Raw genomic sequence first — 16,181 nt, 5'->3', positions numbered from 1 at the left:
TTGTTGTGTGTCTGTTAGCTATTGTCCAGTGCTGTATTGAATAGAATGTTGTGTTGCACAGTTTGTGAATTTTGAGATGACAGCGTTAGAGGAGCAACATGTCTGCATTAAATTTAGCGTGAAACTCAAGAAAACTGTTAGATACACACCAAATGATGCAGCCTACGGTGATGAGTGCTTTAGTCGTACTTGGTGTGACGAATGGTCGACACAGTTTAAAAATGGCCGGAAGGGTTCCTGAGGAGAATAATAACTGGTGATGAGATGTGGGTCTGTGGTTATGATGTTGAGACCAAAGTTCAATCTTCACAACGGGTAGGGAAAGGTACTCCAAGACAAAAAAGAGCTTGAAAGGTCAGGTCAGATGTCAAAGCCATGCTGACAGTTTTCTTTGACTTTGAAACATTAGTTCATGAATTCATACTACAGGGACAAACTGTTAATCGGTGGTTCTATCTGGACGTGTGGCGACGCCTGCGAGAAAATGTGAGAATGGAACAGCCTGAAATGAGGGGGGACCTTTTATGGCTCTTGGAGCGTGGTAACGCACCTGGACATTCATAATTGTTGGTGTGTGACTGTTGAACAAAAAACGAAATCGGTGTGCTGCTGCATTCCCCGTACTCTCCTGACCTGACCCCTGTATGTGCAATGATTGACAAGATAAAATGAAATTAATCGACTTCACTTCAAGCGATCCAGCAAGAGGCATACCAAGACTGCTTGTTGTTGTGGTGGTCTTCAGTCCTGAGACTGGTTTGATGCAGCACTCCATCCTACTCTATCCTGTGCAAACTTCATACCAAGACTGCTTCTGGAAGTGGAAATGGCATTGGGAGCGGTGTATCAATTGTGGAGGAGAGAATTTCGGAGGAGACCATGCACAATAAGTAAAAGATAAGTGTAGAAAAATTTTGTGGTCAAAGTTTCTGAATTTTTTGAACAGACCTTATATTGACATTATTCCGTCCTGGATTCCCCATAGTTTAAAATCTTGTAAATACAGCATATGAACGTACCTATTGCTAATCCCACTGTAAATGGTTCTCATTCTGTTGTATTATGTTTTGTAGATGCTTGAAAATGGCTTAATGCCAAAATTGCAACTGCAAAATAAATTTCTAACAGCTAAAAACTAGATAAAAACCTTTAAAAAATTTTCTCTTGTGTTGCATTATTCAGTTCAGACTTATCGCACTCCATATTCATGTCTGACTCCAAGGTCATGACATGACAAGACAGTGTTTGTGAGTGACAGATTCTTAAAAAAAATATTCTTGATTCAGTTTTGAATTTTAGTTAATTATTCTTCTTCCATGTATTACCAATTAGTTCCACTGGATTATGTAATTATATCTGTGTATCACACAGTCGTATACAAATGAGCTTTCTATGAGGATATCAGGTGTGAACTGAAACAAAGTAAATGCTACATCTGTGGGATTTTCATGTATACACACTCTTCCAAGGTAATTCTCTTTGTTGTACGCTAAGTCTTCACACAGTGTTGGGAGCTTCACGACACATTTGTTGTGATGTGTAGATGTCTGCTGATGAACTCCGAATGCTGCCCAAGGAGTACCTCAAGCAGATAATTATACAACTGTACTAACGTATATCATATTAATAAATGTGGACCTGTGCACTATTTGAAACATTCACTTTAACTTCCCGTAAAAACCACACGATTACTCATTTATAATATTTCACTATAAGGGTTTAACAGTAAACCTCTCGCTTTAAATTTCATTATGCAAAAATTCAGTACCCTCACACAATGCATACTTAATCCACCAAAGTTGAAAATAAAGGATACCAACATGGTATTACGGCGTAAATGAGGTTCTTCCCCCTGTGGTTCTAACAAAAAATTTAAAACTATTTGCCTTAAGCCAGTTGATGTCGAAGGTTTTAGGCACAAGTCCTCCAGTGCAAGTAGAATATGATTTTAGAAGGCTTTTGTGTGGGCCCAGCTGATTATGGGTGCAAGTGCACAGATAAGCGAGACAAACATTTGAATATCATTGGTGGTAAAACATGAGCAGACCAGGCTGGCTACAAGATCAGCTCCACTCATAATTTCCGCTGTGCTGAGGCTGGTAAACCATGTGTCAGCTTGGTGGCAACTCCTAATGGTGCATTGTGCATATAAGTTTTAGTCTGATCCCCAGTCACCAGTATTCCATACGGTCGATTTCTGCCCATGTAAATCACATTTGCAAATCACACATTCAAAACAATGTGAAATCTGCATAAAAATAAACCGTCACTCACTTATTGTGGACTAAACTGCAGTTCTTAACCAGAGCTGGAACCAGCTGCTTCCTTTCCAGAATGAGTCTTTGGCTCTGCAGTACTGTCTGTACTTTTTTGCAACTTCCTGCCAGATTAAAATTGTGTGCCAGACTGGGGAAGGCGAGGTTCTGGGTTTGACTTGATATGACATACATTTTCAATCTTCCAGGGAGCTTTAGGTGCACACTCTGGTGCAAAGTGGAAAACTCATACTACGAACAATGCTCTACGCTGTGGTTAAGCCTTTTTACTGCAATGTTTTTGTACTTTTTTTTGCACAACAGAGCTGTAGGTATTTTCTTCCGACAATCTATAGATAGATACCATTTGGACTGGAGATTTGTCCATGTACTGTGAGGCTGCATACAATAAATAAAAAGCAGGAAAGGATAGTCTAAAGAATACAAACACTTGATAATGAGTTATATAGATGGCCTAATGAATTAACGGTCATTTCGTGTAGGATGGTAGCTTGCTGGTCAATCGCTACTTCACTTTCTACACAATACGACATTATATTAATATTATTACATTATTAACTTACATGCTGTTTTGCTAGAATCTGCTATTTTATCTCCATATTAATGAGATGATTACTAGAAAGAAACAGTCTATTTTGGTTATCTTCTGTAGCCACATGTGCAGTGACTCCTCGCCCTCCGCCCCCGCATGTGTAACAAAATTATATGTCTTAATGTACATGTTTTCAACACAAAAAAGAAATTCAGTTTTTAATATTTTATTAATTTGGTTTGAGAAAAGTAGTAAAGTATCACCTATTTTTAAAGCTTATACAAAATTGGATAAAATGATACAAATTTCAGGTCTATAAGTTAAATAGTTTGTGAGATATAACCATTTCAAGGTTTGAAAGTGTGACAAAAATTGTAAATTTTGGAAAGTTTAAAAATGAGTAACCCACAAACTAAAAGGTCAAAACATTTTAATTTTGGATTTCACCCTATTTTGATAGGTAGAATAAAATTACAGAGTTCTACATCACCAAGTCCGTATTTATTTGTATTTATTTTTTTACTTGCCAGTTTCACATGGATTGACCTCTGGCAGAAAATATTCTGAGTGTATTGTTTCACATTTTATATTTTATTTTGCAGCAAAATTCCACCTGCATAAGTGGTACTTATCAGCAGAAAATTATTGGGGATTTTCAGCTTGTGCCAAAAAGTATCAGGTTCAACGCATATTGCACCATTAACTATATGTGAATGCAATACTGCAATGAAATTAGAGATGCTACTGTTCATGTACATATCTTCTTTTGAGTAATGATGCCACAACAGGCGATGGCAAAATGCTAATTTGGCAAGGAAAGACAGATGGGTGCCTATTTTTTGCTTTATTTGGTTCTTTTATTTAGCTTCACCAACTTTGACGACTTGCAATTCTTCTTACAGCATTCAACATTAGTTTCTCATTACGGGTAATGTTTAGCTAGATGGAGAACTGATATTCAAATTTTTCTACTGAAAAATACAGTTAGGAGCCTATTCCTTTTCATCATTTCTTATTTCATTTAACTGTTATTAAGTGAAACCATTCTGGGTGCTGAAAATTCAGTGATAACCTAAAATCACTGTTTGATAGAGTGTTACATGTTTGAAAAACTTGAACATTTTGATGATAGTAATACTCCTGTGCATTCTGCATGTAAGTAGGAAGGTAGCAGGTTTACTGGCTAGGAATGCTGGAGAAAGGGGTGGCAGGTGCATGGGTTATGCATGTGACACCTGTGTCTCGGAGCCAGTGAGGTGCAGCACGTGGTGAAGGTGACGTCAAAATGGGAGTTGGGAGGTTGTTGACGAGACAGAGGAAGGGGGAGCCGTTGGCGGAAGATGTGGGTACAGTGGATTAATGGAGATTTGAGGCCAGGAGGATTATGGTAATGAAAGATGTGTTGTAAGGATAACTTCCAACTTCCATGTGTGTAATTCAGAAAAGCTGGTGGTAGACAGGAGACTCCAGATGACCCAGGTAACTGTAGAACAGTTTGCTTACATTTTGTCCACATAAATTTCTTGTGTTAATATTATTATAGTGCGTTTAAAATTAGTTGCGACTTTTGACGGTTCCGTATGGAGCGAGTGGAGGGAAGCACAGTTGCCAGCGTGCACTGAGGGAGTACGTCAGCTGCTGACCACAGTACATCAGCTAGCCTACTCTGTGCAGTACCTGTCAGGCTCGCTTGACTGCGGGAACAGCAAACCGCCCAAGCTGGCTGATCTGTTATCTTCCTCAAACAACGTTAAAGAAACTATTGGGTAAAACACTCTGATTCTTGCACATCTTATAGCCTAGTTCATCAGCTTAATGATGAACTACCTGTCACATCGCTAAAGGTCATAGTTAGTGCGATATTTCGATATCAGATAACCTACTGCATTAAATTCTTAAAGTTTGCAGTCAAAAACAAGGGTCACTATGAATTTGCATTGGGTGCATGTTTTAAGACATATGTTGCTGTGTATGAAATGTAGATAACATACTGAGCTATTCTTTGAACTTGGAAGGATATCTATATCTGTCTCCAGTCTCGAGAAAATGGAATGTATGTAAAGAGTGCTCTGTCACAAATGCATGCATCTAGTGAAAAAGCTAGAATGAAATACTCCCAAATCCCTCATATCCCACAAACAGTCTGAGATATCAAAACAAGATTTTTGGCAAATGATAGCATGCAAAGAGGAGAGTATTTTGCCATATGAGTAATATGTGAAAATTCCCATCTACAGATTTTTTGCGATGAAATAATTTAATTTTTAAAGACCATTGATAGCTGGTGAAGCAAGAATTGTTGTGGGTCTTGCAACAGTCTAAGTGAAGAATTTACTCGTTGATTTTTATATTGAGAATGGGCTTTTTCGTAAACTACTGACCTGTCCTTAACCTCAATTGCTAGTTTCAGCAATGTCTCAATTTCTTTTTCAACTACATTGGAATGTTAGGGACGCTCTGGTGTGTTTTGGCAAAAGAAGGAGATTTTAACATGGTCACAAGAGAAGTTATGTATTACTCAAAACTCACCCCAGACCTTCATTAATCCCACTCCTCAACTACCGTCTTGGTATGGCGAACCACTCACCCCTCGAGACCAGTCCTGTGGTGTAACATTTGTAATGGCTTCTTTTGTGAACATTTCATTCTTGGAGCTATATCAATCACAACAGAGTGGTATGGTGCATTGTCTATTACTATTGCCAGATTTGGAGGAATATTTTGCACAAGAACATTATCTTCATAGCTGGTGAACGAGTTTTTGGACTACAACTTTTAAAGCAAACTTCATGTTCAGATGTACTACACAATTGTTATTAATGTAACGCCAACACAAAACACTTATTCACAGTACCTGATGGCTGCAGAACACTTCAAAGTCAGAAAATAACCATCTTACAACGAGAGCTGATGAACGCAGATATGCATGTAACACACAACACCACATGGTTCTGTTCACCCATGGCATGGCAACAAGGGTGCTTTACTAACTATACCACTGGGGGCGTGGTAGGAAAAGCCGGCTCACCATTGGTGTTACCTAGGCAACAGTGTCACGTCCCCTCCGGTGAGCCAAACATCAAAAGTCGCAACTAATTTGAAACACACTATAGAAGCTCATATCTGCATTCCTGTAGTGTTAATGCACTTTGTGGAAAATAAACACCCCCTGGGCATCTCTGTGCACTGTGTCACCAGTGATTCATAAGGCATACTATGAAGGATCAGTATAAGTGTGTGAAACACCCTATTGTTCCTTCTCGTGATGTAGTGGTTCAGATAAGAGTGGGGAATCACTAGCCATTCTTCAGTTTGCAGATGTTTGTTGAAGAGAAGAGCACGACCACAATCAGGCGATCTATCTTCCCCCTCGCTTCTACCCTTCACTCTGTTACACCCCCAGAACATAATTTATCCCTTAAGATGGCTCCTAGTGCACTTAGACATTGTTCACCCATTTAATATTTGTTCTTAACCCATTTCACCTAACAATGAACCGTATTTTTTTTTTATATATATATTTTAAATATGAACATAGACTTCCACGGCCATTGTCACAGTTAATAAAATTTTTCTGGGTTTGTGACCGCATTGTCAGTATTAAAACTACCGACATTTCGGTCACTATTGCAAGTGAACTCCTTTGGAGTGTTTTGGTTTACTGCCAAATGAGAAACCTTTGTTTCTTATATACATGCAGACGTGGCTATTATCTAATTCTGATAGGATGTTAAGGATGAAGGGGAAGGGCATTCGAAGTTCTTTATTGGTGTTTTTATTATTTCTTTTCATTGGTGGAGACTCAACATTTTGATTGGTGTTTGCATTACTGCTTGTGACGGGTGGAAATCGGCGAGCGGAAGGAGGTCACTTGCAACAGTGAACGAAACGTTGCTAGTTTTACATATTGACAGTGCAGTCACAAACCCAGAAAAAATTTATTGACTAACTTTGTTTGGAGAAACGTTTTCACTAGAAGTGGCAGTTTCCCCTTTAAATGCTCCCCCATCCCAATGCTCGCACCCCACCGGTGAGGATTTTAGTATGTTGTTCATAGTGTTCTTCAGTGACTGAGCTATCGTGCTCCATTCGTAGGTCACTCTAACAGAACTTTCCTACTATATTTGTTTCAACACGTAGTCATCTGTTTGTTTAACACACAAATAAAGGTCTCTGCTCAGAAAGGGCAATCAGACAAACAAAGAATGGTAATAAAACTGGTCACAAGGGTTATTAGAATCTTAAGTAAGTCTGGGAAACTAGAATATCTAAATGGAGAAATTTAAAGGATGCAGGTAAATATTTTAGGAACCAGTGAGATGCACAGTACTGTTCTACAATCATCTGTAGACTGAAAGAGGAGATATTTTGAGTGGGAATAATAGAGCTATTGTAGAACAGGAGTAGGCATAATAATGAATAAGAAAATTAGTGGTCAAGTGTTATCTGCAGTAACCAAAAAGAATAGTGATGATGAAATTGAATGGATATCAAAGAGACATTGTGATCATATAAGTATACGTGTGAACCACTGATGTGGATGACAGTGTATTTAAAGTTATTTGTCATAATGTTAATAAACATGTAAAATATGACAAATGGGAGGAGAATGAAATGTAGTCATTGGTTAAAGGCAGGCAAAAAGAGAAGAGTAAAAAGAGTTCTGTATTGTAGACGAGTTTGCTGTCAAAAATTATCACTTTGAGTGCCCCTCCTGAAGAAAGTGTGCATACACAATGCTATGGGATCAAGGAATATAACTGATTGACTATATTTTGTTAAAACACAAAGGAGGAATCGAGTAAAGGACTGCAATAATTATTCAAGAGTTGACAGACACAGTACCGTATTTACTCGAATCTAAGCCGCACTTTCTTTCCGGTTTTCGTAATCCAAAAAACCGTCTGCGGCTTAGAATCGAGTGCAAAGCAAGCGGAAGTTATGAAAGATGTTGGTACGTGCCGCCACCACTAACTTCTGCCGTCGAATATATGTAGCGCGACACAGGCATACTTTGTAGGCACAAAGATAAATACTGGCGCCAAAACCTCTGAGTCAGTAAATAAATTTAAAAAAAAGTGGAAGACGAGTTTTTTTTCTCCGCCGCGAGTTTCGACCACTGCATTTTCATACATTATCCAACGAAGTAAATACAAATTCCGTATTGTTCATCTTCGAATGTAGCACAATTTCAGTGTACTACGAAAATCTGACTGGCAAGACTGTTTGGGATGTTTGTCAATATGGCCAACTCCACGTTCTGAATTTTTTCCTATCTGTGAGAAGAGATGGTTGCTAATAGGAACCTGATGAAATTTGAATCACATACAGTATTCTCTTCATCATAAGAATAATACGAATATAAACATTTTTCCATGTATTCTTTCGTGTTTGCTGCTGTTGTTGTTGTGGTCTTCAGTCCTGAGACTGGTTTGATGCAGCTCTCCATGCTACTCTATCCTGTGCAAGCTTCTTCATCTCCCAGTACCTACCGCAACCTACATCCTTTTGAATCTGCTTAGTGTATTCATCTCTTGGTCTCCCCCTACGATTTTTACCCTCCACGCTGCCCTCCAATACTAAATTGGTGATCCCTTGATGCCTCAGAACATGTCCTACCAACCGATCCCTTCTTCTGGTCAAGTTGTGCCACAAACTTCTCTTCTCCCCAATCCTATTCAATACTTCCTCATTAGTTATGTGATCTACCCATCTAATCTTCAGCATTCTTCTGTAGCACCACATTTCGAAAGCTTCTATTCTCTTCTTGTCCAAACTATTTATCGTCCATGTTTCACTTCCATACATGGCTACACTCCATACAAATACTTTCAGAAATGACTTCCTGACACTTAAATCTATACTCGATGTTAACAAATTTCTCTTCTTCAGAAACGCTTTCCTTGCCATTGCCAGTCTACATTTTATATCCTCTCTACTTCGACCATCATCAGTTATTTTGCTCCCCAAATAGCTAAACTCCTTTACTACTTTAAGTGTCTCATTTCCTAATCTAATACCCTCAACATCACCCGACTTAATTCGACTACATTCCATTATCCTCGTTTTGCTTTTGTTGATGTTCATCTTATATCCTCCCTTCAAGACACCATCCATTCCGTTCAACTGCTCTTCCAAGTCCTTTGCTGTCTCTGACAGAATTACAATGTCATCGGCGAACCTCAACGTTATTTATTTCTTCTCCATGGATTTTAATACCTACTCCGAATTTTTCTTTTGTTTCCTTTACTGCTTGCTCAATATACAGATTGAATAACATCGGGGAGAGGCTACAACCCTGTCTTACTCCCTTCCCAACCACTGCTTCCCTTTCATGTCCCTCGACTCTTATAACTGCCATCTGGTTTCTGTACAAATTGTAAATAGCCTTTCGCTCCCTGTATTTTACCCCTGCCACCTTTAGAATTTGAAAGAGAGTATTCCAGTCAACATTGTCAAAAGCTTTCTCTAAGTCTACAAATGCTAGAAACGTAGGTTTGTCTTTCCTTAATCTTTCTTCTAAGATAAGTCGTAAGGTCAGTATTGCCTCACGTGTTCCAACATTTCTACGGAATCCAAACTGATCTTCCCCGAGGTCGGCTTCTACCAGTTTTTCCATTCGTCTGCAAAGAATTCGTGTTAGTATTTTGCAGCTGTGGCTTATTAAACTGATTGTTCGGTAATTTTCACATCTGTCAACACCTGCTTTCTTCGGGATTGGAATTATTATATTCTTCTTGAAGTCTGAGGGTATTTCGCCTGTTTCATACATCTTGCTCACCAGATGGTAGAGTTTTGTCAGGACTGGCTCTCCCAAGGCCGTCAGTAGCTACAATGGAATGTTGTCTACTCCGGGGGCCTTGTTTCGACTCAGGTCTTTCAGTGCTCTGTCAAACTCTTCACGCAGTATCGTATCTCCCATTTCATCTTCATCTACATCCTCTTCCATTTCCATAATATTGTCCTCAAGTTCATCGCCCTTGTATAGACCCTCTATATACTCCTTCCACCTTTCTGCTTTCCCTTCTTTGCTTAGAACTGGGTTTCCATCTGAGCTCTTGATGTTCATACAAGTGGTTCTCTTTTCTCCAAAGGTCTCTTTAATTTTCCTGTAGGCAGAATCTATCTTACCCCTAGTGAGATAAGCCTCTACATCCTTACATTTGTCCTCTAGCCATGCCTGCTTAGCCATTTTGCACTTCCTGTCGATCTCATTTTTGAGACGTTTGTATTCCTTTTTGCCTGCTTCACTTACTGCATTTTTATATTTTCTCCTTTCATCAATTAAATTCAATATTTCTTCTGTTACCCAAGGATTTCTACTAGCCCTCGTCTTTTTACCTACTTGATCCTCTGCTGCCTTCACTACTTCATCCCTCAAAGCTACCCATTCTTCTTCTACTGTATTTCTTTCCCCCATTCCTGTCAATTGTTCCCTTATGCTCTCCCTGAAACTCTGTACAACCTCTGGTTCTTTCAGTTTATCCAGGTCTCATCTCCTTAAATTCCCACCTTTTTGCAGTTTCTTCAGTTTTAATCTACAGGTCATAACCAATAGATTGTGGTCAGAGTCCACGTCTGCCCCTGGGAATGTCTTACAATTTAAAACCTGGTTCCTAAATCTCTGTCTTACCATTATGCTGCTATCTCATTTAAATTCTGTCTGCCTAATAAACTACGAAACTAGAGTGAGACAACAGCAAACGCGGAAGAATATACGTATCGTGTCATGTTTATATTCGTATTATTCTTATGCCTAATAATGATACAGTCTGAAATGAAGCACGGCAAGTGACAAGATTTTTAAATCTAAGTTGACTCTAATTTCTGTGCAGAATTTGATCTAATAAAGAAGCGGCCGCAAAGATTTTCAAACGGAGAAAAATTTTCACCAAACTCTCGTTCAGAACATGTTCTATCATACGCAGTCTATTATTTGATTCTTGTTGATCATTATCAAAGAAAGCAGCAGTGTAAGTAACAACAAATAGCAGTCTCTTGCCATTGTTTCGCTAATGAGACGATTCCTCTCTTTTTTGTTTTAATTGTACGCGGCGGTAGCGCGCACAAAAGCAAGCCATGCCGCGAGCCGCGACAGGCCTTAAACACGCACTATCAGAATGTGACAAACAATGCATGACATAGTGCAGTAATGCATTTTCAGCTTAAGAGTGACGCAAACACTTATAACAAAGAAAAAGGCACTTATCAGATCAAAGCAAAATAGGCAATCGATTCAAACCAGACGAAGCACGTGAAAAAGGAAGGGTACCCGTATAAATACGGACGGAGCGCCTGACGCATAGCAATGGCTACGTGGCAAAGCTTAACTGCTAAGCTTATGACTCGAACCAAACTACTGTAGCTGTATTGTCATTCATTCGACCTAAATTGTGTCTCATATTACAATGGACCAACTTTGTTTCGATTTGGAGGTGTGGCCTAAAACTTTTCTCTCCCCTTGAATTTCGAGTCTCAAATTTCAGGTGCGGCCTAGATTCGGGAATTTTTTTTTCTCCTTGATTTCGAGTCTCATTTTTCAGGTGCGGCTTAGATTCGAGTGCGGCTTAGATTCGAGTAAATACGGTAATCGTAAACTAGTTATTATGAAATGGCAGTTAAAATTCGAGTGATTAACGATAAAGCTCCTGGAATGCTGGAGGCTAGGCACGTCCAGTGAACCAAAAACTCAAGACTGCTTTGTAAAATGCAACAAAGTAAATAATTATACTCCAAGGAATTCTATTTCACATCTCATCAGAAAGCAGCACAGTTTTAGCCATTCTGTACAGTCTCCTTCCATTAACTGCTGGCAGCCAATAGGATTTACTTAAACATGTAAGACAATCTGTAACACGCCATTCAAGTTCGTAACAATAGGTTAATGTATGGTAGTTTCTCTTATAATACAGTACAAATAATATTAAAATGACAAATATCATTGTAAAAAATTATGCTTAACATCTTCACAAAAATATGTCAGCTCTGCTGCATCTTTTGTCAGGCTCAGTCTGTCTTTCTAGCTGTGCAACAGCTGACACAAAATTGTGAGGTGTTTATGTACAACTTTTCACAATGATATTTGTCTTTTTAGAGCGATTTGGACAGTATTGTAAGTATTTTTCTCTAGGATATGATTGTCTTATAATAGCTCGATAAAAATCTAATGAAACATTTGTTACATTTCTTGTATATATAATATGATGTACCATAACCATATGAGCATGATTGCTGATCACAGCAACATGGTTTGGTAATGTGGTTGGCATCTTCCCCACCTCTGCTACCATACATCAAGCAAACCTGATCCTCTCCACACTTCCTTATTGCTCTTTGTCTGCACAGAGCTACCTCTTGTGTGATGCACACTATAATAGTGTGGAAAGCTGATGTAAAGACCGCAAAATTGTTATAGTAAATGCAACAGAAAAGTTAGTACTTTTAAAAAAGCAAACAAGAGGCAGCATTTGATACTCGTGAGATACTACAACTGATAAAGAAATTATTAAAAAGTAAAAAATGATTAAAGTAAACAAGCACAGTACAGGTTACTCATTTACGAAATAAACTTAAATGTAAAATAGATAAAAAAGAATGAATAGAAAATGGATGTCATATATAAATATAAAATTGTACCAGGGTAATGGAGGTGCTGCACATATACTGAAAGCAGTCACCTGATGCAGCACAGTCATTAGAAATGAAAAAGGTATTTAGGTCATGGGAGCAGAAAGTAAGGCAAGAAGATGAATATAGTACTTGGAGAATCTTTATAACTGACCAGGAGAAATTAGGCCAATTGAAAATGAGGACACAGTTCAGAACGATGACTGGAGATTCAATTGATATCTGTTATGAGAAGCATGCAAGTACTATGCTTTTGAAGAATGAAATTAATTACAGCTATAAAAGGGTGACCCTTTTTTTTTTTTGTGTGTGTGTGTGTGTGTGTGTGTGTGTGTGTGTGTGTGTGTGTAAAGCAGAGTATAGTAGTCAACACCGTCAGATTGGTATAAATTGTTAAAACCAGGATGTTGATTGCTAACACTGATATTTAATTTGCAAACTGAAGTGACTCGATGTGGAAGTTTTTAATCATAGACAGAAAATCGGCATGATATGGAAACTTAGCAGTGATCACCAAAGTCAGAAATTGAGGTAGGTACTTCAAGAAATACGGTGGAAAGCCAAAGAAACGTGCACCGGCCTAATATTGTGTAGGACTCCCGCGAGGACTCAAAAGTGCCGCAACACGATGTAGCATGGACTAGACTGATGTCTGAAGTAGTGCTAGAGCAAACTGACACAATGAATCCTGCAGGGCTGTATATAAATCCGCAAGAGTACGAGGGGGTGGATATCTGTTGAGGGGGTGGAGATCTGTTCCAAACAGCATATTGCAAGACATCCCAGATATGCACAATAGTGTTCATGTCTGGGGAGTTCGGTCGCCAGCAGAGGTGTTTAAACTCAGAAGAGTGTTCCTGGAGCCACAATGTAGCAAATCTGGACATGGTGAGGTGTCGCATTGGAATGCACAATGGACATAAATGGGTGCAGGTGATCAACCAGGATGCTTAGGTATGTGTCACCTGTCAGTGTAGTATCTAGATGTATCAAGGGTCCCATATCACTCCAACTGCACACACCTCACACCATTACAGAGCCTCCACAAGCTTTAACAGTCCCCTGCTGACATGCAGGCCCATGGATTCATGAGGTTGTCTCCATACCCATATATGTCCATCCGCTTGATAACATTTGAAATGAGACTCGTCCAACGAGGCAACATGTTTCCAGTCATCAACAGTCCAATGTTGGTGTTGGTGTGCCCAGGCGAGGCGTAAAGCTATGTGCTGTGCGGTCATCAAGGCTACATGAATGGGCCTTTGGCTCCGAAATCCCATATTGATGTTTTGTTGAATGGTTCGCATGCTGACTCTTTTTTTCATGGCTCAGCATTGAAATCTGCAGCAATTTGCGGAAGGGTTGCACCACTTTGTCATCATGAACAATTCTCTTCAATCATCGTTTGTCCTATTCTTGCAATATCTTCTTCTGGCTGCAGTAATGTTGGAGATTTGACGTTTCACCAGATTACTGATATTCACGGTACACTTGTAAAATGGTTGTATGGGAAAACCCCAATTCATCGCTACCTCGGTGATGCTGTGTCCCATCACTCGTGCGCCGACTATAACACCATGTTCAAACTCACTTAAATTTCAATAACCTGCCATTGTAGCAGCAGTAATGGTCCTAACAACTGTGCCAGACACTTGTCTTACATTGGCATTGCCAATCGCAGCACCATATTCTGCCTGTTTACATATTTCTGTATTTGAATACGCATGCCTATAACAGTTTCTTTGGCGCTTCAGTGCTGGCTAATGGCTTTTACATCCACATAAACAAAAAGGAAATTAAGATAATGGCATGTGAAGCAAGTGGACATGGTATATGGCTAAATTTTAAACATCTATAAAAGACTCTTAAATTGGTACTTGATTTTTGCTGTCTTGTAACTGGAATAGATAAAAAACAATGCAGCAAGATTTGCACAAGACAAATGGTCTTGCTGCTAAAATCAACACTTGCAGCAAGGAATTAAATTAATCATTGTTTGTTATTTACAGAAATGATTGTTGTAGCAGTTGTTGATTATTGTACTGTTGTTGGCTTCAGTTGCCAAAGACTGTGGTCATGTGTATGTGAGTTTTGGCATGTGTGTGTTGTCTATTTTTGACAAAGACCTTTTTGGCGAAAACCTTATTGTGTGACATTCTTTTTGTTGTGCCTATCTGCAACTCAGCATATCCACTATATGGTGAGTAGCAACTATTCTTTTCATAATATTCTTGAGTATTGTATTATCTACACCAAATGTTCTTCTTTCAAATTTTTAAGGAGGCAACAGGGATTGATCTTAAAATGCCAGAGAAGCGAAGAAAACAGAGCATGAAAAAAGAAAGGAAAAAGAAATTTCCTGGCCTAACTGATATAAGTGAAAAACGCAAGTCTTCATATGAGCGCCTTTCAAGAAAGATTTTTAAGAAGTAAGTATATTAAGATGAACCTTTAAAATTACACTCTTGGAAAAGATTACAATGGTTTTATTGTGACAGTTCCAAATAAGAGCTGCAAAAAACAATATTTATCAGTGCAGAAGCTATAAGGGACATTTTGCCTTAAGTATATTTTTGGCTCTAAGAAACATAAAAGTAATTGTTCAGTGTGTTCAGATGTGTTTAAAAACTGTACTTCCCACTTAGTTGTTAAAGTATTGGAGAAAACATTGAAAAGTCCTTGTAAGACATTTGCTGTCTAATATCCCCCATAGAACTTATTGTCTGTTTCAGTGAACTTTACTTTATGTATACAGGTAATAATGAAAATGAATTAAAAGTGACACTAAAGGCCACATATATCTGCATTCTGTGCAGAAATGTTGCAACACATCCTGTTGTCAGTGACTACCCCAGACATTTAATGCAGGAAAGTACACAAGGCATACAGGTTGATATTAATCATAAGAAGGCCTTTAATGAATCACTCAGTTACCAGATCCCTCTTTTTACATTAACAAATTATGCATACACTAAAATTCTTGCTTCCTTCCATGGGTTTCGAAAACCAATGGAAGAAGAAGAAAGATGAGCATGTCATTATGTATGCAAAAGAAAATCATTAACTAAAGGTTACTTTCAAGACTATGAAGTTTAGAACGTACCATATTATATATTTTCATCCAAACTCAAACATTTGTAATGATCAAATGTTATGTATGAAAGTAAAATTGGACACACAATTAACGAAAGTAATACTATGTTTTTCCCGCAAATGTGTTGCAGGTCTTCAATGAAGAAAGTCGCGAAGGCCTTGGATCAGCTGGATCATAAACGTTTTCGTGACAAATATGGTGATCAGTTTCATTACATGTATGGCACTGCCTGAAAAAAGATGGCATATTATTGAAGAAAATAAATAGTTTTAGAACTTCAGATTGTATTTAATTTTAGTATTTGTATTTTTGTATGTTTAAAGCACAGCTTGGATGTACATGTTTAAATTAAAGCACGGCTTGGATGTACCACTATCTATATATTCATACATTTTACTCTGTTATCCCTGATATTTTACGTGTTCCATAAATCACTTTCTTGATAAACTTCAAGATATAAAATACACCAATTTAACAAAATTTGAACCTTCTTGATAGCTGTAAACATATGTTGTTACTTATTGGCTGTTTAATAGTCCACTATTACTGTTCACATCAAAAGTTAACACAACAAACTACACATACATATACATGTTGATTCGAAAAGGAAGAACAGATTTCAATTGTTTAATCCAGACGAACTATGAAAGGT

The 16,181-nt window shown here is 38.3% G+C and overlaps 1 protein-coding gene across 2 annotated transcripts in view; it reads left to right on the top strand.

The window, feature by feature from the left end:
• Positions 1 to 15,910, top strand: part of LOC126177146 (UV-stimulated scaffold protein A-like) — a 126,205-nt gene extending 110,295 nt beyond the window's left edge. For both annotated transcript variants that reach the window (XM_049924418.1, XM_049924419.1), the window contains 2 exons: positions 14,716 to 14,864; positions 15,660 to 15,910. In XM_049924418.1, coding sequence (XP_049780375.1) covers positions 14,716 to 14,864; positions 15,660 to 15,762 — 252 coding nt within the window. In that variant the 3' untranslated portion in view covers positions 15,763 to 15,910. The remainder of the gene's footprint in view (positions 1 to 14,715; positions 14,865 to 15,659) is intronic.
• The last annotated feature ends 271 nt before the right edge of the window (positions 15,911 to 16,181 follow it).

Source organism: Schistocerca cancellata, chromosome 3 (genome assembly GCF_023864275.1).
Source record: "Schistocerca cancellata isolate TAMUIC-IGC-003103 chromosome 3, iqSchCanc2.1, whole genome shotgun sequence".
NCBI lineage: Eukaryota > Metazoa > Arthropoda > Insecta > Orthoptera > Acrididae > Schistocerca > Schistocerca cancellata.
Note: the sequence above shows the minus strand (reverse complement) of the source record. Positions and strands in the feature narration are given on the sequence as shown.